A 24,152-nucleotide genomic window follows, 5' to 3' on the forward strand; every position below is an offset into this window, starting at 1 on the left:
TTTTTTTTTTTTTTTTTCTGTGTGGCACTGGGGATTGAAAGGGGAGGTTTCTATCTGACCTACACCTCAGCCCTATTTTTATTTATTTTGTAAGTGTGGTACTAGGGATTTGAACCCAGGGATATCCTACCTCTGAACTACACCCCAACCCTATTTTTATTATTATTACTTATTTATTTATTGTGGTACTGTGGATGGAACTCAAGGGCCTTCTACCTCCGGGCTACACTCCCAGACCTATTTTATACTTTATTTGGCCATGAACCTGTGATCCTCCTATTTCAGCTTTCTAAATACTGAGATTACAAGTATGGGCCACCTTGCCCAGTATCACTGGGTACCATCCCCAGTACTGCAAAAATAAAATAAAATACGTGTTCATTCTTATTCAATGAACTCAGATTGCCTAAATTCTTTTATTTTTATTTTTTGTAGCATTGGGGATGAAACCCAGGGGCATTCTACCTCTGATCTACATACATCCCCAGCCCTATTTTTATTCTTTGTGTGTGTGTGTGGTACTAGAGATGGAACCCAGGGGTTTTCTATCTCCGGGCTACACTCCTAGACCTATTTCTGTATTTTATTTGGAAACAGGGTCTTCAGTCAGTTGCCCAGAGCCTCATAAGTACCTGTGGGATCCTCCTGTCCCAGCCTCCCAAGTACTGGGATTACAATCATGCGCCACGCCTGGCTTATTCTTTATTTTGAAACAGGGTCTCACTGAGTTGCGGAGAGCCTAAGTAGCTGAGGCTGACCAGGAACCTGCGATCCTCCTGCTTCAGCCTCCCAAATGCTGGGATTTCAAGCGTATGCCACCACAAGCTTCTAAAATTACTCTTAGCGTACAATAAAAAGGGATTGACTCATTAAAATATTTAAAATTTTAAAATATCGGTTTATCGGTATCCCTTCCGTTAAAGTTGTGAATTTTCTTGAATCTCCTTTAAGAAAAAAAAGAAAACCACCTTTGGTCGGTCTCACGATACCTAACTTCCGCCTGACGCTAAATTCTCTGCATACGCAAGACAGCGTCACCAAGAACCGCCTCCCTGGCCCTTGAAATTGCTGCCTGGGAAAAGCTAGCAAGTTAGTATTTGCTTGCATGCTTGCATGCGCCGCTGGCACTTCACCAAATCTCCGCGTGAGGGCGCCCTCCCTGAAAGCCCGTTAGGGACCGCGCGGCTACGAGAACGTGGCCAGTTGAGCACGCGGCCTCGTGCCGCCCAACAGCTCCCGTCACAGGCGGGAGAAGACCCCAAGCCTATCTCAGCTCATTAAATTATAGACATGGGGAAAATAAAGTGATATTCCTTTCTCCGCGGTCACACCCCACGTTAAGATTCCTGGGTTCGGGAAGACTGCCTCCGTGAACCCCACCGGAAACGGAAATGACCTCTCCCTTGCCAACCCGCTTGCCGCAATACCCGCCTCCCGGGGTCCTTTCCTGGGGCTGCCCTAGGCATTGCCTGTACAAATATCTAACAGGTCTGTAACAAAAATATCCCCAAATTTTGCATCCTGCTTTTAAATAATCTTGCAAATAGGTCTGTCGAGACGCCAAGCAGAAAAAATTCAGGCAGTGAGGCCACTGCGGCACTTTTTTTCAGGTCCGGACCTTAGTCGGCCTTCCCGCCTCCGTGTCCTAGCCCCGCCCGTGGGGTCCTACATACTGTCGGGCGGCAGCGGGAGCAGCTTCCTTCCTCTCTGGGCAAGATGGCGGGGGGCGAGGCTGGAGTGACTCTGGGGCAGCCGCACCTTTCTCGGCAGGATCTCGCCACCTTGGTGAGGTTTCCCTTTGGGAGTACGTAGAGTGAGCTCAGAAATGGGGATAACCTCGCCTTGCGGAAGGCGTTGGGGCGAAGCGGCCCTGGGCTATACGGAACACGAGTTAGGAGGGAACCTCCGAGCCGGGCGCCCTAAAGCCGCGCGCGGGCAAGCGCCGGAACCCCAACCTGTGCGCTTGGCGGGCATGGGGCCAGTGATCCTGGGATTTCGAGCTCCTGAAGGGTTCTTCTCAGTCTTGCTGTTAAATGTCATTAAGGTTTTCACTTCTAAAGGTTGAGAGGGGGGTGTTTATACTGTCCTCACTGGACCTACTAACGGCTTGAAGATTGGGGACCTCCTTAGTGAGGGGAGTCGCCTTGTGTTGCGTGACTTTGGACAACTCTTAAGGCGTCCCAATCATCAGAGTACAAGATTGCTTATACCAGAAAGTCGTTTTAGGAAAGGAAAAGAGAGCTGTACAGATGGTGGTGAATTGTACACAGTAAATGGAAAGTTTAGGGGAAATGACCTAATTTGTCTTACAAGCAATGTTTTAAAACAAATATATTTCATTGCAGGACGTTACCAAGTTGACTCCACTTTCACATGAAGTTATAAGCAGACAAGCCACAATTAATATAGGTAAGAGAAGAATAATGTAGACCTTTTAAGCTCTTTTTTCAATAGTTACAAGAATAACAGGATTTAAATATTCAAGAATAGATATTGGGGCCAGGCATGATGTCATGTGCCATTAGTCCAGCTTCTACGGAGGCTGAGGCAGGAGAATTGTTTGAGATATGAGGAGTTTGAAGTCAGACCGGGCAACATAGTGACATCTTGTCTCGAAAAAGCCCTTGTAAGGACATCATCTGCCAGATTTCCCACCTTGAGCTTACAGGCTCCCTGAGAAGAAAATGTGTAGATATAGAAAAATTTAATAGCATAAAGCAGTATGTAATCATATGTGGCAGATGTTTAAGGAAGAGGAAAAAATGCAGCTGTACTTGCCACACAAGGCTATTGAAATGGCAGTTTATGAAGTTTTATTTGATATATAAGCTATGATTAAGTCTTTCTCCCCCCCCCCTTAATTGGCACTTAGAACTTTAGAGGAGAAGTTATGTTGACGGAGTATAAATTTTGGACATTTTGAGAGTCTACAAAGAGCACAGTAAAACCTAGTTAAAAGAAAGACCCTGCCATGAGGCTGTGAAAAAAAATTTTTAATATGTGCTGTCCTTGGCAGTATTACCGTAATTAGACTTGAATTACTTTCTTGTTTTCATGAATTCCTTAGTTATGCCTGGGTCCATATACCTATTGACTTCATCCATATGCTGGAATGTTTCCGGATATACTAGATGTTAAAGCACTTTTTATTGAATGTAAGCAACGGACTTTTCTGTGGTTCAAACCATACGATAAATAGCTATCGCTATGCTGAGTTTTTTTGTTTTTTGCTTTGTTTTATGTTTGTAGTGCTGGGGATTGAAGCCAGGGGCCTTCTCTCTCCAAGCTACATCCCCAGCCCTTTTTATTTTTTGTTTTTTGAAAGAGTCTTGCTACATTGCTAAGACTGTCCTCAAACCTGGGATCCTCCTATCTCAGCCTCCCAAGTGACTAGGATTACAGGCATGTTAGCATATGCCTGGCTCTGTTTTTTATTTTGAAACATGGTCTTGCTAAGTTGCTGAGGCTGGCCACAAACCTGCTATCCTTCTGTCTGAGCCTCCCAAATACTGGAATTACAAGTGTGTACTACTACCACACCTGGTTAAGCATCTTTTTTTTTTTCCCCAGTATTGGGGACAGAACCCAGGGGCATTCTAACTGAGCTACACCCCCATCTCTATTTTTTATCCTTTATTTTGAAACAGGGTCTCACTGAGTTGCAAAGGGCCTCACTAAATAGCTGAGGCTGTCTGCAAACTGCGATCCTCCTGTCTTAGCCTCCCAAATGCTGGGATTACAAGTGCACGCCACCATGCCTGGCTGAGGGGTGTGTGTGTGTGTGTGTGTTACTGGGGATGGAACCCAGGGGCTTTTCTACCTCTGGTCTACACTCCCAGACCTGTTTTACATTTTATTTAGAAACAGGGTCTCACTAAGTAGCTGAGGCTGGCTTCGAACCTGCAGATCTTCCTGTCTCAGCCTCCCAAGTACTGGGATTAGAAGCGTGCACCACCACGCCTGGCTTCATTTATTTATTTATTTATTTTGTAGTACTGGGGGTGGAACCCAGGGGCATTCTACCTTCAAGCTCTACTCTTGGCTCTATTTTTAATTTCTTTATTTTAGAACCTCCCTAAGTAGTTAAGGCTGTCTGTGAACTGTGATCCTCCTGTCTCAGCCTCCCAAATGCTGGGATTACAAGCATGTGCCACCATGCCTGGCTTCATTGCTGGTTTTACATTAATATATTTAGCTGGAGGTAGAATGCCTCTGGTTCAAATCCCAATGTTACACAGGGAGCTATGGGTTTGAGTTTGCCTTTAATACTATTTAAAAATACTTCATATAATTAAATGCATAGGAGTTAATTTCATTTTGTCTTCAGGCACAATTGGTCACGTAGCTCATGGGAAATCCACCGTCGTGAAAGCCATTTCTGGAGTTCACACTGTCAGGTTCAAAAATGAACTAGAAAGAAACATCACCATCAAGCTTGGATATGCTAATGCTAAGGTGAGCTGTATACTGTGAAACTACAAACCATTTAACTTTTGTTGTCGTACACATAACAAATTTAATCTTTTTTTATTGAAACTTTTAGATTTATAAACTTGATGACCCGAGTTGTCCTCGGCCAGAATGTTACAGGTCATGTGGAAGTGGCACACCGGATGAGTTTCCTACAGACATTCCCGGGACCAAAGGGAACTTCAAATTAGTCAGGTGACCACTTGAGCATTAAAAATGGTTAACACTGTATTTTATTGTCTTTTATTTGGGGCAGTTTAATTTTTCAAATGCCCATCTTCATTCTGTCAACATGTTTTTTGTTTGTTTGTTTTTGTGTGTGGTACTGGGGATTGAACCCAGGGCATTCTACCTCTGATATACCCCCAGCCCTACTTTTTTTTTTCCAAGTCTGGGGATGAAACCCAGAGGTATTCGACCTCCGAGCTACACCCCCTGCCCTGTTTTTATTCTTTATTTTGAAACAGGGTCTCACTAAGTTACAGAGGTCCTCACTAAGTAGCTGAGACTAGCCGCAAACCTGAGATCCTTCCTGTCTTAGCCTCCCAAGTACTGGGATAACAAGCATGTACCACCATGCCTGGCTTTGTCAACATGGTTTTGTTTGTTTTTGTTCACGGAACTGGATGTTGAACCCAGGAGCTTTCTACCTCTGAGCTACACGCCCAGCCCTATTTCTTATTTTTTATTTTGAAACAGGGTCTCACTAAGTTGCAGAGGACCTCGCTAAGTATCTGAGGTTGGCCATGGACCCTTGATCCTCCCGTCTCAGCCTCCCAAGTACTGGGGTTATAAGAATGTGGTCTTTATATAGCATTAAGATTTAGCTTTCAAAACAGTGATATTCCTAGTATTCCCTCTGTACCGTTATACTCTACCATCTTGGACTTGGGAGTTTCTCAACCTCCTAAGCACTGGGATTACAAGTGTGCACCACCATGCCCAGCTCTCTTTTCTTTTTTTTAAGCAGGGTCTTGATAAGTTGCTGAGACTGGCCTTGAAGCTGAGATCCTCCTCTCAGCCCCCAAGTAGTGGGATTACAGGTGTGTACCATCACACCCAGCTTCTTCAGTTATTTCTTAACACAGCTAATTTAATTTTCTTTGCAATGATCTCTGGTGATTCTGTTCTCAGCTAGTAATCTTACTGTGGAGGGGCTAGAAACATCCAGTTCTGTAACTATTTAACAGCAACAAGAGCTTTTTGTGTGTGTGGGGGGGGTGGTACTGGGGGTGGAACCCAGGGGCTTTCTACCTCCAGGATATACTCCTAGACGTATTTTCTATTTTATTTGGAAACAGGGTCTCACTATGTTGCTGAGAGCCTCACTAAGTAGCTGGGGCTGGCTTCAAACCTGTGTGATCCTCCTGTCTCAGCCTCCCAAGCGCTGGGGTTACAAGTGCGTGCCACCACGTTCAGCTTGCAACAAGAATTATTTTCTAAGTGATTTAATTTTAAGAAATCTGTAATTTGCACATATCAATTGATCTTAATGCCAATTGTTATTTCTCAATTGTTAGACATGTTTCCTTTGTTGACTGTCCTGGCCACGATATTTTGATGGCTACCATGCTGAACGGTGCAGCAGTTATGGATGCAGCTCTTCTGCTGATAGGTAAGTGCATCGGAATTGGTCTGGACAAATCTGTGTGACATATTCAATATGGAATATTCAGGGAAGAACTGAGGCCTTTAAGGGCCATATCCATTGCCTAAGGGTAACATGCATGGGAGCCAACAGTGTTCTCCCTACCTACCAGCTATCACAGAATACTAAAGGTACACCTGGGGCTAATGGTGTCTGAGAATTCATAAGATTGTATCCAAATGAAAAAGAAATCAATAGTGTTTTCCTTCTGTAAATCATATGACATAGTTTATTATTTCTGTTTAAGATGTATATGTAAAAGCCAATATGTGTGTTGTGGAGTTTCTTTACTCTGTGAGCTGTTTACTTATAGATGTATAATTGTGTTATTTAGACACAAATAGCGTTCACTATAAGTGCTGAAGTGTAGTTCAGTGTGGGGATTTTCACAGCCACAATTGTACTTCCTTATGTGAGCTGTTGAGAAACTTGATCACTGTGGAATTTTTGTTGTTGTGGTGGTGGTGGTGGTGGTACTGGGATTCCTGGAAGCCCTTCTACGTCTGAGCTACTACACTCCCAGACCTATTTTATACTTTTTTATTTTTGGAAACAGGGTCTCTTAAGCCAGCACACCTGGCTTCCAAACTGCGCGATCCTCCTGTCTCCGCCTTCCAAGCGCGGGGATTACAAGCGTGCGCCACCACGCCCGGCTTGGAATATAATTTTTAAACACATGCCAAGTAGAGGCAGATCAGGACACCTGGGCATCATGAACCCTGGAAAGGATGATTGTTAGCATGCTGAATAAAATGTGTGTGGGGGGGGGGTTGTTTTTTTTTTTTACTGGGGACTGAAACGGGCATTCTTCCTCTTGATACCCCAGCACGTTGTTTTTTTTGGTTTTGGTTTTGGGGTTTTTTGCAGTTTGGAGGTGGAGCCCAGGGGCATTCTACCTCTGAGCTACACCCCCCAGCCCTATTTTTTTTTTTTTTCCTTTATTTTGAAACAGGGTCTCACTGAGTTACAAAGGGCCTCACTATGTAGCTGAGGCTGGCCGTGACCGCAATCCTTCAGTCTCAGCTTCCTGATACAAGTGTGGGCCACCACACCTGGCTTCCTATTTTATTTTTACTTTGAAACAGGGTCTTACTAGGTTACTGAGAGTCTTGCTAAGTTGTTGAAGCTATCCTTGAACCTAAAATCCTCCTGTCTCAGCCTCCCAAGTGCTGGGATTACAGGTGTGTGGCTATTTATAATATGCTGCTGTTTAACTTCGTAGTTCCCTTCCTTTGTAAAGGAATAGCTTTTGTTTTATTGTGGTACTGGGGCTTGAACCCAGGTGCATTGTACATCCAAGCTATACACATAGACTTTTTCCTTTGGTACTGGGGAGGAAACTCAGGAGCATTCTACCTCCAAGCGACACCCCCAGCCCTATTATTCTTTATTTTGAAACAGGGTCTCACTGAGTTGCAAAGGGCCGCACTAAGGAGCTGAGGCTAGCTGCGAACCTGTGATCCTCCTGTCTTAGCCTCCCAGGTACTGGGATTACTTGCACCACATGCCCAGTTGGTCTGGAGATTTCTAGGAGGCATTCTATCTCTAGCAATACCCCCAGCCCTATTTTGTGTGTGTGTGTGTGTGTGTGTGTGTGTGTGTGTGTGTGTGTGTTACTAGGGGTGGAACCCAGAGGCTTTCTACCTCCGGGCTATACTCCCAGACCTATTTTCTATTTTATTTGTTTGGAAACAGGGTCTCACTAAGTTGCTGAGAGCCTCACCAAGTAGCTGAGGCTGGCTTCGAACCTGTGCGATCCTCCTGTCTCAGCCTCCCAAGCGCGGGGATTACAAGCCTGTGCCACCACGCCTGGCTCCCAGCCCTATTTTTTATTCTTTATTTTGAAACACTTGTCTCACTGATGCAAAGAGCCTCACTAAGTAGCTGTGGCTGTCTGTGAGATGGGATCCTCCTGTCTCCGCCTCCTGAATGCTGGGATTACAAGCGTGCACCGCCATGCCCAGCTTTCTAGCTATTCTTACGCACCTTTTTTCTTCTTTGTCCACTAGCTGGTAATGAATCTTGCCCTCAGCCTCAGACTTCTGAACACCTGGCTGCTATAGAAATCATGAAACTGAAGCATATTTTGATTCTACAAAATAAAATTGATTTGGTAAAAGAAAGTCAGGCTAAAGAACAATATGAACAGATCCTTGCATTTGTACAAGGTAAGAAGCCATAATATCTAAAAGTCTGAATCACTTTGAGAGGTATTTAATTTAGATATTGGATATTAAAATAATGTTGAATATAGTATTTAACCTAAAGCAAGGTAAACGTTGGGGTCTTAAGCTTTAAAGTTTTGTTTTTCTCTTGTGATGGTAGAGCTGGGAATTGAATCTGGGGCCTCATACATGCTAGGCAAGCATTCTACCACTCAGCTACATCCCAGCCCAGTGTCTTAAGCTTAATATTTCTCTACTGATTACTGTGTGTGTGTGAGGGGGGGTATCGGGGAATAGAACCCAGAAGCATTCTACCTCTGAGCTATACCCCTGCCCTATATTTTTTAGTATTTCTTTTGAAACAGGGTCTCACTGAGTTGCAAAGGACCTCACTAAGTAGCTGAGGCTGTCCAAGAACCCAGATCCTCCTGTCTCAGCCTCCCAAATGCTGGGACCACGCCCAGCCTGATTACTTTTTTTTTTTTTTTTTTAATCCTGGTACTGGGGGTGGAACCCCAGGGACATTTGACCTTCAAGCTACACCCCCTGCCCTATTTTTATTCTTTATTTTGAAACAGGGTCTCACTAAGTAGCTGAGGCTGTCCGCGAACTGCCATCCTCTGGTCTCAGCCTCCTAAATGCTGGGATTACAAGCGTGCGCCACCATGCCTGGCCTTTTTGTTGTTGTTTTGTTTTTGGTGGTACTGGGGTTCCTGGAAGCCCTTCTGTCTCCGGGCTATATTACCAGACTTATTCTATATTTTTTATTCGGAAACAGGGTCTCTTAAGCCAGTGTGGCTGGCATCGAACCTGCGTGATCCTCCTATCTGCCTCCCAAGCACAGGGATTACAAGCGTGCGCCACCATGCCTGGCTGCCTATTCCTTATTTTGAAATAAAGTCTCACTAAGATGCGGAGGACCTCACTAAGTAGCTGAGGCTGTCTTCAAACCGCAATTCTCCAATCTCAGCCTCTCAAATGCTGGGATTACAAGCATGCATCACTATGCCTGGCTACAAAACAATTTATTTATTTATTTATTTACTTTGGAGTACTGGGCATGGAACCCAGGGGCATTCTGCCTCAGACCTACACTTCCAACCCCATTTTTCATTCTTTATTTTTAAACAGTGTCTCACTGAGTTGCAGAGGGCCTAAGTAGAAGCTGAGGCTGTCCTCGAAGTACGATCCTCCTGTCTCAGCTTCCCAAATGCTGGGATTACAAGTGTGAGCCACCACACCCGGCTCAAAGCAATTATTTTAAACAGTGAAACTGCTGATATCTTAGGACTAGAGATTCATCCCAGGAGGGTTGTACCTTTAAGGTAAACATACTCAGTCCTTTTTATTTTTTAATTTGAAACCAGGGTTTCACTGAGTTGTTGAGGCTTACCACAAACTTGCAATCCTCCTGTCTTAGCCTCCCAAGTATTGGGATCACAGGCGTGCATCACTGCACCTCGTTTAGAAAATTTTATGTAGCTGAATATTTTCCAGCTATCAAAATCAGTTCTCAGCCGTGCGTGGTGGCGCACGCTCGTAATCCCGGTACTGTGAGGCTCTCAGCAACTTCGTGAGACCCTGTTTCTGATAAAATATAAAAATAGGTCTGGGAGTGTAGCCCAGAGGTAGAAAGCCCCTGGGTTCCATCCCCAGTACCCAAAAAAAAAAAAAAAAAATCAGTTCTCTAGTTGCATGGTACATTGCATTTCGGGAAAGACATGATACCCGTGTTTCTGCATGTGATTCATTCTTCGCCTTGTTTTTCTTGTTAGGAAGCTTAACTTCCCATGAACTCATTTAATATCATCATGAAAAAGAAGTCATTTAATTAAAATCTAGTCATGTTTGGTTCATTTCTTTTACCAGCCTGTTTGACATATAATTAATAAGGATTAAATATATGTGCTAGCAGTCTTTGGTTAAGAAAGAGTCCGTAATTTTATCTTAAGTTTATTAGAAGGCTAATTGCATGTTATAAATCTTTTCAACTAGTAAAGTGTTCTTTCCCAGGAGTGTTAGTATTTTATTTATTTAAGAGTGTGTGTGGAGGGGGTACTTGGAATGGAACCCGGCTCCTTTTTATTTATCTTAATTTTTATTTTATTTTGAGGTGCTTGGGATTGAATAAGGGGCATTCTATTTCCTGTGTGTGTGTGTGTGTGTGTGTGTGTGTGTGTGTGTGTGTGTGTGTGTGGTACTGGGGATTGAACCCAGGGACCTTCTACCTCTGGGTTACACCCCCAGACCTATTTTATATTTTATTTGGAAACAGGATCTCACTAAATAGCTGAGGCTGGCTTTTTGATACCTGCGATCCTCCTGTCTCAGGCTCCCAAGCACTGGAATTATAAGCAAGCACCACCACGCCCGGCCTTTCGTTCTTTATTTTATTTTTTATTTTCTTTAGTGGTACTAGAGAGTGGAACCCAGGGGCTTTCTACCTCTGGGCTATATCCCTAGACCTATTTTATAATTTTTTGGAAACAGGGTCTCACTAAGTTGATGAGAACCTCACTAAGTAGCTGGCTTCGGGCCTGTGGGATCCTCCTGTCTCAGCCTCCCAAGTGCCGGGATTACAAGTGTGCGCCATCACGCCCAGCCTATTTTTTAAATTTATTTCTCTGTATATGGTACTGGGAATAGAACCCAGGGGCATTGTGCCTCCAAGCTACACCCCCCAGCTCTATTTTTATTCTTTATTTTTGAAATAGCGTCTCACTAAGTTATGGAGAGCCTTCTAAGTGGTCAAGTCTGGCTATGAACTTGCAATCCTCCTGTCTCAGCTTCCAAAGGACTGGTATTACAAGCATGCACCACCATGCCTGGCTCATTCTTTATTTTGAAACAGGATCTCACTTAGTGTGGAGGGCCTCACAAATTGCTGAGGCTGGCCACAAATCTGTGATTCTTCCTCTCTCAGCCTCCCAAGTTCTAGGATTGCAAGTATGAGTACCATGCCTGGCTTCCTGTTTTATTTTTCTAGTTTTTTAGTTTTTATTTTTATTTTTAATTTTTTTATTTTTTGGTGGTACTGGGGATGGAACCCTTCTACCTCCGGGCTACACTCCCAGACCTATTTTATATTTTATTTGGAAACAGGGTTAAGCCAGCGAGGTTGGCTTTGAACCTGAGCGATCCTCCTGTCTCCACTTCCCAAGTGTGGGGATTACAAGCTGCGCCACCACACCCAGCTTATTTTTTATTTTGAAACAGGGTCTCAACTAAGTTGTGGAGGGCCTCACAAACAAGTAGCTGAGGCTGGTAGCGAACCTATGATCCTCCTGTCTCAGCCTCCCAAGTACTGGGATTACAAGCCTGGTGTATTTTTATTCCTTGACGCAGTTTTCATTTTGCTATATTAAATATATCTAGTAATACAGATTTTTATTTTATATTTTTGGTACTGGAGATTGAACCTAGAGGCATTCTACCTCTAAGCCATACCTACCCTCAGTCCAGTTTTTTTATTTATTTGGAAACAGGGTCTCACCATGTTTCTGAGAGCCTCGCTACATTGCTGAGGTTGGCTTTCAACCTGCAATCCTTTTGTCTCAGCCTCCCTAGTACTGGGATTACAAGTGTGCACCACCATACCTGCCTGGCTTAGTAATACTTTTTTTTTTTTTTTTTTTCTTTTTTTTGCAGTCATGGAGATGGAACCCAGGGGCATTCTACCTCTAAGCAACACCCTCAGTCCTATTTTCTATTTTTTATTCTTTATTTTGAAACAGAGTCTCACTGAGTTACAAAGGGCCTCACTAAGCTGAGGCTATTTTCGAACTGTGATCCTCCTGTCTCAGCCTCCCAAATCCTGGGATTAAAGCATGCACCACCATGCCTGGCAGAATTTTTATTTAATACTTTTTCCTTAAAGAAAATAGTTTTTCATTTTTAGGAGTTGAAACAAAGGTGAAATGTTTTCCAAATCTTTCTAAAGCATTATCGCTTTCTGTTTTCTTTTGCAGTACTGGGGATGGAACCCAGGGACATTCGACCTCCGAGCTACACCCCTCCCCTGTTTTTGATTCTTTATTCTGAAACAGGGTCTGACTAAGTTGCAGAGGGCCTCACTCAGTAGCTGAGGCTGTCCGCGAACCGCATCCTCCGGTCTCCTCCTCCTCCTCCCAAAAGTTGGGATTACAAGCATGCGCCACCACTCCCGGCTTAGATATTCATATAGGGATGTTTAGGCTTCTATTTTAGTCATTTTAATTGTTTTATGTAACAGTTGTGTAGAACAAGTTTTAGAAAAGTGAAGAATTTCGATCTTTCTGAATTTCTTCATACAGGTACAGTAGCAGAAGGGGCTCCCATTATTCCAATATCTGCCCAGCTGAAGTACAATATTGAAGTTGTCTGTGAGTACATAGTAAAGAAAATACCAGTACCTCCAAGAGACTTTACTTCAGAACCTCGGCTTATTGGTAAGTGAAGGGAAGCACTTAATTTCTTTGTGTCTGTGTTGGTGGGGACACTGGGGATTTCACTCAGTGCCTCGAGCATGCTGCATAGGCGAGCGCTCTAGCTCTGAGCTACGCGCCTAGCCCATTGTATTTTATTTTTCATTTGGAAACAGGGTTTTGCTAAGTTGATGCAAGACTCAGTGAATTGCTGAGGCTGGTTTCAAACTTGTAATCTTTCTATCTCAGCCTCCCAGAGTACTAGGATTACAGATATGTGCCATCATGCCTGGCTTATTATTTGTTTTGAAACAGGGTCTCACTAGGTTGCTGAGAGACTCATTACTTGCTTAGGCTGTCCTTGAACCTGCGATGCTCCTGTTTCAGCCTTCCAAGTCCTGGGATTGCAGGCATGTGCCACAGTGCCCAGCTAATAAGACACCTATTGATGAACTTTCAAGTTGTTTCCGTTTTTCCCATCATAAGTAAGGCTGCAGTGAGCATTAGAGTAGTAATATTCGATTTTTTAGAAAAGCTAGCATGGGAAAGAATATTCTGAATTGAGTTGAACAGAAATGGATTCAGTTTATTTTCTTTTAGTTATTAGATCATTTGATGTCAACAAGCCTGGCTGTGAGGTTGATGACCTGAAGGGAGGTGTTGCTGGTGGTAGTATTCTAAAAGGAGTATTAAAGGTAAACTGGGCTTGGGTTGTTATTTATTTGTTTTGTTTTGCCCTTAATCAGGAAAAATGCATGGATAATCCAAATTAAGTTTTTTGTTTTTGCAGTACTGGGGATGGAACCCAGGGGACTTCTACCTCCCAGCTATACCCCCAGCCCTATTTTTTATTCTTTATTTTGAAATAAGGTCTCACTAAGTACCCAAGGTTGTCAGCACACCGGCAGTCCTCCTGTGTCAGCCTCCCAAGTACTGAGATTACAAGCATGCCCCACCACAACCTTGCAAAAGATAACATTTTTATGTTATATTTAATACAGGTTTATTTACTTTAATGTCTGAATTGTATCTGACCTCTAAACTTATGGGCTTCTTGTGAACACAGAACACATTTATGTGGTCATAGCTTTGTATAGTGGGTAGTTAGTAACATTGGGGTGGTTCTCATTTTGAAGATCTCTTCTATATCCTTTTTTGTGTGTGGAGGGGGCAGGGGTACTGTGAGTTAAACCCAGAGGCATTCTACCTTCAACCTTATTTTTTTTATTTGGAAACAGTATCACTAAGTTGCTAAGAGCCTAAGTTGCTGAGGCTGTCTTTGAACCTGTGATCCTTCTTTTTCAGACTTCCAAGTACTGGGATTACAGGCTTAATGCCATCACACCTGGCCCACATACCTTTTTCTTTTTTCAGTACTGGGAATGGAACCCAGGGGCATTCTACCTCTAGGCTATACCCCCAACCCTACTTTTTATTCTTTATTTTGAAGCAGTCTCACTAAGTTGTGGAGAGCCTCTCAAGTACTAGAATTACAAGCCTGTGCCGAGGGCATTCTATCTCTGAGCGACACCCATAGCCTTTTTGCCTTTTTTTTGTTTTTTTTTTTTTGAAGCTGAGTTGCAGAGGGCCTCACTAAGTAGGAGCTGAGGCTGTCCACAAACCATGATCCTCTGGTCTTGGCCTCCCAAATGCTGGGATTACAAGCGTGTGCCACCATGCCCGGCTTTTTTTTTTTTTTTTTTTTTTGAGAGTAATCTTTCTCTAGGTATGGTAGTGCACGCTTATAATGCCAGTATTTGGGAGGCTGAGACAGGAGGATCACAGTTTCGTGGCCTGCCTCTGCTTACTTGGTAAGGCCCTCTGCAACTTAGCGAAACCCTGTTTCAAAACAAAGAATAAAAAATGGGGGGAATGTAGCTCAGAGGTAGAATGCCCCCAGGGTTCCATCCCTAGTACTGCCCCCCCTCCCCAAAAAAAAAAAGCGATCTTTGGGCCCGATGCAGCAGTACATGCCTGCAATCCTAGTACTTGGGATGTTGAGACACGAGGATTACAGGTTTGCAGCTGCCCTCACCAATTTATTTAGGCCCTCTGCAATTTAGCAAGAACCTGTTTCAAAGTAAAAATAGGACTGGGGTATAGCTCAGAAGTAGAATGTCCCTGGGTTCAATTCCCTACTACCACACGCAGAAAAAAGCAGTCTTTGAAATCCAAGAAGACGCCGGGCATGGTGGGCACGCTTGTAATCCCTGTGCTTGGGAGGCGGAGACAGGAGGATCACGCAGGTTTGAAGTCAACCTCTCTGGCTTAAGAAACCCTCTTTCCAAATTAAAATAATATAAAATAAGTCTGGAAGTGTAGCCCGGAGGTAGAAGGGTTTCCAGGAACCCCAGTACCACAAAAAAAGAAAAAAATCCAAGAAGGACTGTTTTCAGTATTGTCTTCCTGTTAGAACTTTTGATGGATTGATTTTAATTGTGTTGTTCCATAGTAATTCTCAGTAATTTTTTTTTTATGTTTTTAGGTGGGCCAGGAGATAGAAGTAAGACCTGGTATTGTTTCCAAAGATAGTGAAGGAAAACTCATGTGTAAACCAATCTTTTCAAAAATTGTATCTCTGTTTGCGGAACATAATGATCTTCAGTATGCTGCTCCGGGGGGGCTCATTGGTAAGGATTTTACTCTCGTCCTCTTTCTAATTTGTGGATATTTATAGTATTTTCATGATAATCGAATTATTTGTAAAGGTACATTGTAGGTTTTTATTTATTTTTTTATTTTACTTCATTTTATTTATCTTTTTTTTTTTTTTTTGCGACACTCCCTGCCCTATGTTTTATTCTTTATTTTGAAACTGGGTCTCACTGAGTTTCAGAGGGCCTAAGTAGCTGTCCACCAACCACGATCCTTCGGTCTCAGCCTCCCGAATGCTGGGATTACAAGCGTGCGCCACCATGCCCGGCTTCATTGTAGATTTTTAATTGAATATTTTAATAAGTGAATGGAACAAGGGAATATACTAGTAGTTAAGCTGTTTGTAAGATCGTTTCATGAAATTTGTGTAAAAAAAATTATTGATTTATTTTTGTGTGTGTGTATCTGGGGATGGAACCTAGGGATATTCAACCTCCGAGCTACACCCCTGCCCTATTTTTTATTCTTTATTTTGAAACAGGGTCTCACTGAGTTGCAAAGGGCCTCACTAAAGAGTAGTTGAGGCTGTCTGTGAACCGTGATCCTCCTGTCTCTGCTTCCCAAATGCTGAGATTGATTACAGGTGTGCGTCACCATACCTGACTGTAAAGATTATTTTTAAACATAAAGAACAATTCTCTTTTTGTCCTACTGGAGATTTAACCCAGAGATATTCTACCTCTGAACTATATCCCCACACCAATTTTATTTTTATGTTACTTTTTTTGTAGTATTGGAAATGGAACCCAGGATCAGTTGTACCTCCAAGCTACACCCCCAGCTCTACTTTGCAGTTTTTTTGTGTATTTTGAAACAGGATCTCACTGAGTTGCAAAGGGTCTCGCTAAGTAGCTGAGGCTGTCAGTAAACCATCATCCTCTGTATCCCGAATGCTGGGATTACAAGTGTGCACCTCTGTGCCCAGCCAATTTTTTTATTCTTTATGTTGAAATAGTCTCACTAAGTAGCTGAGGCTGGCCTTGAACCTGTGATCTTCCCGTCTCAGCCACCCAAGTACTGGGATTATAAACCTGTGCCACCACACCTGGCCTAAAAAACACTCCCCCCCCCGCCCCCTTTGTGGTACTGGGGATGGAATCCAGGGGCATTCTACCTCTGAACTATACACCTCTAGTACTCCCCCCCCCCCCAGTACTGGGGATGGAACCCAGGGACATTCTACCTCGGAGCTACATACACCCCCAGCCCTATTTTTTATTCTTTATTTTGAGACAGGGTCTCACTGAGTTGCAAAGGGCCCTCACTAAGTAGCTGAGAACCCTGATCCTCCTTTCTCAGCCTCCCAGATGTTGTGATTACAAGCATGTGCCACCACACCCAGCTTTAAAGAACACATTTTGATGAATGATTCCCTTTTAGCAATATGTCATATTGCTAAGTGTTAATATAAAACATAAAATATGTTATATGGTTTAGCATAAAGAATGAAAAATAGGGCTGGGGTATAGCTCAGAGGTAGAATGCCACTGGGTAAAATCACCAGTAACATACACACACAAAAATAGCTGAGTGTGGTGGTGTACACCTGTAATCCCAGTACTTGGGAGGCTGAGATAGGAGGATCGCAGGTTTCAAACTTGCCTTAACAACTCAGTAGTGCTCACATCAATTTAGCAAGACCATTTCTAAATAAAAAATAGGGCTGGGGGTGTAGCTCAGAGGTAGAATACCCATGGGTTCCGTCCACAGAGCTCATGATATCCGCTGCCCTGACACCTGAGCACATAGGCCCAGCACCACAAAATAGATAAATAAACAATGTACTGGTGTGTGCTGTGCTTTTTTTTTTTTTTTTTTTTGCGTATCTGGGGATGGAACCCAGGGGCATTCGATCTCCAAACTACAGCCCCTGCCCTATTTTTATTTTTGAAACAGGGTCTCACTAAGTTACGGAGTACTTCACTAAGTAACTGAGGCTCTCTGTGAACCACCAACCATCCTCTGGTCTCAGCCTTCCAAATGCTGAGATTACAAGCGTGTGCCACCATGCCCTGCTTTGCTGTGCTTGTTTAACTAAGCTTTGGGCATATAATTTGCTTTATAAGGTTTTTTGTATTTTGTTTTCTGTGGTACTTGGATTGGAACCCAGGGGCATTCTACCTCTGAGCAACACCCCCAGACCTATTTCTTATTCTATATTTTGAAACAGGGTCTCAATGAGTTGCAAAAGACCTCACTAAGTAGCTGAGGCTGTTTTTGAACCGTGATCTTCCTATCTCAGCCTTCCAAAATGCTGGGATTATAAGTGTGTGCCACCACACCCAGCTATAGGTATTTTAAAAATTGAAAAGTTGCCGGGCATGGTGGCTCACGCTTGTAATCCCAGCATTCGGGAGGCTGAGACCGGAGGATTGCGGTTCGCGGACAGCCTCAGCTACTTAGTGAGGCCCTCTGCCACTCAGTGAGACCCGGTTTCAAAATAAAGAATAAAAAATAGGGCAGGGGGTATAGCCTGGAGGTTGAATGCCCCTGGGTTCCATCCCCAGACCCGCAAAAAAAAAATAAATAAAACAAAAAAGTTGACCCGTATACTTTTTATTTCAGGAGTTGGAACAAAAATCGACCCCACTCTGTGCCGAGCTGACAGAATGGTGGGGCAGGTGCTTGGTGCAGTTGGAGCATTACCTGAGATTTTCACGGAACTGGAAATTTCCTATTTCCTGCTTAGACGGCTTCTGGGTGTGCGCACTGAAGGAGACAAAAAAGCAGCAAAGGTAAGTGCTTCTTAAGATTCCTGTAACAGAAGGTGACTGAGATGTAAAAAGCAGCTTTTACTTTTAAGTTAATACTGGATTGGTTAGTTAATTAGTTAATTTTGTGGTACTGGAGATGGAACCCAGGGGCATTCTGCCTCTGAGCTTCATTCCCATCCCTTTTTTATTTTTATTTTGAAATATGGCCTCACTAAGTAGCTGAGGCTGTCCACGCACCTGCAAATCTTCCTGTTACAGCCTCCCAAGTACTGGGATTACAGGTGCCCGGCTACAGCATTTCTTAGCATATATTTATTTATTTATGGCACTGGATTGAACCCAGAGGCATTGTACCTCTGAGCTACACCCCCAACCCTATTTTTATTTTGAAACAGGTGTGTGTGTGTGTGTGTGTGTGTGTGTGTGTGTGTGTGTGTGTGGTGCTGGGGGTGGGACCCAGGGGCTTTCTACCTCCGGGCTATACTCCCAGACCTTTTTTATACTTTATTTGGAAACAGGGTCTCACTAAGTAGCTGAGGCTAGCTTCGAACCTGTGCAGTCCTCCTGTCTCAGCCTCCCGAGCACTGGGATTACAAATGTGCACCACCACGCCCGGCTCGAAACAGTGTTTAACTACTTGCTGAGACTCCTTAAACATGTAAACATGTGATCCTCCTGTGTCCGCGCCCCAAGTGCTCAGTTAGAGGTGTTTGCAACCACGCCTAGCTAATATATTTAGACTGGAACTATCCATTCAGTGAGAAAACGAGCAGCTTATGAACTATGTATGTTGACATAGAACACTAGACAACAAACAAGTTACAGAAAATTTGAGAATTGCCTCTTTGGGCCAGGTTTAGTGGCGCACACTTGTAATCCTGGTGTTTGAGAGGCGGAGACAGGAGGATCATAGGTCAACTACTTAGTGAGGTACTCCTCAACCTAGGAAGACCCTGTTTCAAAACAAAGAATAAAAATAGGGCTTGGGTGTAGCTCGGAAGTAGAATGCCCCTGGGTTCAACCCATCCAGTACTGAATAAAAAGAGAAGATTTGTCTCTTTGGTTTAAGCACTGAACAGTCTGAGACTGATGATGATGAAAGTTTCAAACAGCAAAATGAAATGACATGAAAAGTTATTTTCAGGAGATAGCAATAAGAAAGAAGTAAGCAGGGTGTGGTGGGACACACTTGTAATTCTTGTATTTAAGGTCTGGGGGTGTAGAGCCTCTGAGCTACATTCCCAGCCCTATTTTTTATCCTTTATTTTGAAACAGAGTCTTACTAAGTTGCCCAGCACCTAAATAAAGGCTGGCTGTTAACCTGGATTCTCCTATCTCAGCTTCCCATGTACTGGGATCACAAGCTGAGGCCGGCTGCAAACCTTGATCCCCCTGTCCGGCCTCCCAAATGCTGGGATTACAAGCATGCGTCACCAGGCCCGGCCTTTTTTTTTTTTTTTTTTTTTTTAAACAGGTTGAGCTTATGTTCTGTCAACGGATGCCAAGCAAACCTTCTCTTTGTCACCTTTACACAATAGAGTTTAGATCCCATTACAGTGAAATCTGCAGAATTTTCTTTCTTTTATATTTGACCTACTTTCAAAGTATTTGATAAATTCCCCCTCATTTTTGGAAAGCATTTTCTTGATTTTGTAATTCCTTTTTTCCCCTTTAATTTACTTCCTTAGGTCCAAAAGCTGTCTAAGAATGAAGTGCTGATGGTGAACATAGGATCCCTGTCAACAGGAGGGAGAGTCAGCGCTGTCAAGGCTGATTTGGGTAAAATTGTGCTAACTAATCCCGTGTGCACAGAAGTCGGTGAAAAAATTGCCCTTAGCCGAAGAGTTGAAAAACACTGGCGGTAAGTTATTAGCCTTTGCCACTGTCTAAGTAAGAAGAATCCACTTCCTTAAGTTCTTGGAGGTATATACATGGGTACCTACTCTTTGAACATAATAGTATAGCTTTAACTCTCAACTATTTGTTTGAATGACTTTGTTTTGTTTTTGTGGGTCGGGGGATGGAACCCAGGGGCATTCGACCTCTGAGCTATACCCTTTGCCCTATTTTTTATTCTTTTTTTTTTTTTAATTTATTTATTGGGCCGGGCGTGGTGGCGCATGCTTGTAATCCCCGCACTTGGAAGGCTGAGACAGGAGGATCGCACGGGTTCGAAGCCAGCCTCAGCTACTCAGTGAGGCTCCCAGCAACTTAGTGAGACCCTGTTTCCAAAAAAAAAAGGTCTGGGAGTATAGCCCGGAGGTAGAAAGCCTCTGGGTTCCACCCCCAGTACCACCAAAAAATAAAATAAATAAATAAATAAATAGCCGTTAAAAAAAATAAATTTATCTATTTATTTGGTATTAGGGGTGGAACCCCATACCTTTTTTGGTGGTACTGGGGATGGAATCCAGGGGCTTCCTACCTCCGGGCTATCCTCCCAGACCTATTTTAGACTTTATTTGGAACCAGGGTCTCAATAAATTACTGAGGGCCTCATTAAGTAGCTGAGCCTGTAGGTGAACCGCAATCCTTTGGTCTTTGCCTCCTGGGATTACAAGTGTGCGCTACCACGCCCAACTTGGATGACTTTGAAAACTGTTTCTGGCCTCCATTTATAGTCCCATATTTTAGTCCAAATACTGCAGTTTGCTTCCTTATGCTTCTGTTTTAGAACTGGCCATTTCTCTAAGGAACCCTGATTCCTTTAAGTGGAAAATGGTGTTTAGAAATAAAGATCTATAGTCAATGTGTAGTAACAAGACTCTATTTTATTTATTTATTTATTTTGCAGGTCTAGGGATGGACCCCAGGGGCATTTGACCTCCGAGCTACACCCACTGCCCTATTTTTATTCTTTATTTGAAACAGGGTCTCATTGAGTTACGAAGGGCCTCACTAAGTAGCTGAGGCTGTCTGTGAACCGCAGCCTCCCGAATGCTGGAATTACAAGCGTGCACAACCCCCCCCCCCCCCAGCTAAGACTATTTTAAAATAAAAAGGGTTGAAGCCGGGCGTGGTGGCGCACGCTTGTAATCCCCCTGCTTGGGAGGCGGAGATAGGAGACAGGAGGATCGCGCTGGTTCGAAGCCAGCAGCACTGGCTTAAGAGACCCTGTTTCAAAAATATAAAATAGATCTGGGAGTGTAGCCCGGAGGTAGAAGGGCTTCCAGGAACCCCAGTACCACCAAAAAAATAAAATAAAAAGGGTTGGGGATCTCCAAAGCAGGTGTAACACACACACACACACACACACACACACACACACACACACACACACAGATTCATCTCCCTATATACTGTGTGCTTTCTGCTTCTTTAATTTACTTACCATCTAAACTCTTGCAAAGCCGGGTGTGGTAGCACAGGTTTATAATCCCAGTAGTTAGAAAACAGACAGCCGGGCGTGCACAGGTTCGAAGCCAGCCTCAGCTACTTAGTGAGGTCCTCAGCAACTAGTAAGACCCTGTTTCCAAATAAATTATAAAATAGGGCTGAGGGTATAGCCCAGAGGTAGAAAGCCTCTGGGCTCCACTCCCCAGTACCGCGCGCGCACACGCACACGCACACGCACACACATGCACACACACACACACACAGAAGCAGATACACAGGAGGCTCACAGGTTGTGGCCAGCCTTAGGAACTTAGCAAGACCCTCAGCAGCCTAGTGACGCTGCTTCCAGAATCAGATGCAGTGGTGTTGGCATGCCTCCTTCGGGAACTAGAGGGCTCTTCGGTGGATCTGAACTTGTGGGGATATTTTGATAAAGACAAGTATTTTCATGGTAGTAATTTTGGTTTGCTTTTCTTGTGATGTTGGCCAGAGCCCATCTGTCTAGTTTTTTTTTGTTGTTGTTGTTGTTTGTTTGTTTTGTTTGTGGGGGGGGGTTGTGGATATGGGGATGGAACCCAGAGGCATTTGACCTCCAAGCTACAACCCCTGTGCAACTTTTTATTCTTTATTTTGAAACGGTCTCCCAGTAAGTTGCAGAGGGCCTCGCTAAGTAGCTGAGGCTGTCCACAAACCGCGATCCTCCAGTCTCAGCCTCCCAGAGCCTGGGATTACAAGCGTGCGCCACCACGCCCGGCTCCATCTGTCTAGTTCCGAGAAAAGAGTGTGAACTTTTTTATGAAGGAGCAGGCTTTGTGAACAAATTTGAATTTAGAAGATGGGCAAGTAAAACCCATTCTGTTCTATGAACATGTGGTGATGATAATGATGGTAATGAAATGGATTTGAAATTCATGATTTTTCTTTTGATTTTACAGTTTAATTGGTTGGGGTCAGATAAGAAGAGGAGTGACAATCAAGCCAACCGTGGATGATGACTGAAGAATCCCAGTGAAATAATACATTTGAATGGAGTTGAAATTTCTCTTCACAACCTAGGGGTATATTTTCAAAGCAATACTGGAGAATTAATTTCACAGCTCATTACCTTAGTAGGTAGCTGTAAGATTATTCTCAGTTTTTTGGTGATGAAAATTTAACCTCTGGTACTAATATAGGATCTATAATAAATGTAAGAATTAATGTGATATTGGATTGAATCTACATTTTAGCAGAAGCGAAGAATTCACAAGTAATGTATGACTTACACATATTGGAAATGAAACTTTTTGCTACACCAGCTTTTGTTGTAGCACGCATACCACTAAACCAGTCTTAAATAAAGTTTTTCTTCTTCTTGTTCATGATTCGTGTTTGAGTTGCACGAGGCTAAGGGACTGTTGTACCAGTAAACCCAGAAGACACAAATTCTTCAAGACTGGCTTCCCTTTGTTTGGACCCCTCCCACCACGTGTGCGTATCACGTATTATTATCCATTGTTAACCAAACCAAGCCAAAATGTCAAGCATCTTCCTAAAGCCAAAAACCAATAAATTGAAGAAGACAGATTCATATACTAGTCTATTGACATCTATTATACTTCATTTAATGCAGGAGTTAACATGTGGCTAAAGGATTAGGAAAGAGCTTTTGGGGGCCAGGTTGTGATGCACATTTGTAATCCCAGTATTTAGGCTGAAACAGGAGGATTGTAGGTTCGGGGGCTGCCTCCAGCACTTTGTGAGGTCCTCCACAACTTAGTAAGACCCTGCTTCAAAATAAAAGGATAAAGCCAGGCATGGTGGCGCACGCTTGTAATCCCAGTACTTGGGAGGCTGAGAGGATCACAGGTTCACAGCCAGCCTTGCCTTTAGGCCCTCCACACCTTACAGAGACTCTTGATTCTTTTTTTTTTTTTTTTTTTTTTTTTGCAGTACTTGGGATGGAACCCAAGGACATTCTACCTCCAAGCTATACCCCCAGCCCTATTTTTTATTATTTTGAAGCAGGGTCTCACTGAGTTGCAAAGGACCTCACTAGGTAGCTGAGGCTGCCCGAACCCAGATCTTCTGTCTCAGCCTCCCAAATGCTGGGATTACAAACCTGTGCCATTATGCCCAGTTGAGACTCTTTCAAAACAAGTTTTTAAAAAAATAGGGCCAGGTGTGGTGGCACACGCTTGTAATCCCCATGCTTGTGAGGCTGAGACAGGAGGATCACACAGGTTCGAAGCCAGTCTCAGCTACTGAGTGAGGCTCTTAGGAACTTAGTGAGACCCTGTTTCAAAATAAAATATAAAATAGGTCTGGGAGTATATCTCAGAATTAGCCTCTGGGTTCCACCCCCAGTACCACCAAAAAAGTAGAATGTCCCTGGGTTCAATACCCAGTTCTGTAAAAAGAATAAAAAGTAGGGCTGGGGGTGGAGCTTGGATAGAATGCCCCCAGAGTTCATTCTCTAGTACCACAAAGGAAAAGGAGCTGGGTGTGGTGGCACAGGCTTATATTACTATCGGAGCATTTGGGAGGCTGAGACAGGAGGATCACGGTTCACGGACAGCTTCAGCTACTTAGACCCTTTGCAACTCAGTGAGACCCGTTTCAAAATACAGAATAAGCTGGACATGGTGGCACACGCTTGTAATCCCAGCATTCAGGAGGCTGAGACAGGAGGATTGTGGTTTGTGGACAGCCTCAGCTACTTAGTGAGGCTCTGCAACTTAGACCCTGTTTCAAAATAAAGAATACAAAATGGAGCAGGACG

The 24,152-nt window shown here is 43.5% G+C and overlaps 1 protein-coding gene across 1 annotated transcript; it reads left to right on the plus strand.

The window, feature by feature from the left end:
• Positions 1-1,701: 1,701 nt before the first annotated feature.
• On the plus strand, positions 1,702-22,608 carry EIF2S3 (eukaryotic translation initiation factor 2 subunit gamma). Its single transcript, XM_080719108.1, has 12 exons — positions 1,702-1,785; positions 2,346-2,409; positions 4,328-4,455; positions 4,544-4,665; positions 5,991-6,085; positions 8,128-8,286; positions 12,576-12,710; positions 13,287-13,381; positions 15,172-15,316; positions 17,907-18,076; positions 19,744-19,916; positions 22,327-22,608. The coding sequence occupies exons 1-12, from the start codon at positions 1,717-1,719 to the stop codon at positions 22,388-22,390; spliced, it is 1,419 nt and encodes a 472-aa protein (XP_080575234.1). The 5' UTR covers positions 1,702-1,716; the 3' UTR covers positions 22,391-22,608.
• The last annotated feature ends 1,544 nt before the right edge of the window (positions 22,609-24,152 follow it).

This window comes from Muscardinus avellanarius (assembly GCF_963383645.1).
Source record: "Muscardinus avellanarius genome assembly, chromosome: X".
Taxonomy (NCBI): domain Eukaryota; kingdom Metazoa; phylum Chordata; class Mammalia; order Rodentia; family Gliridae; genus Muscardinus; species Muscardinus avellanarius.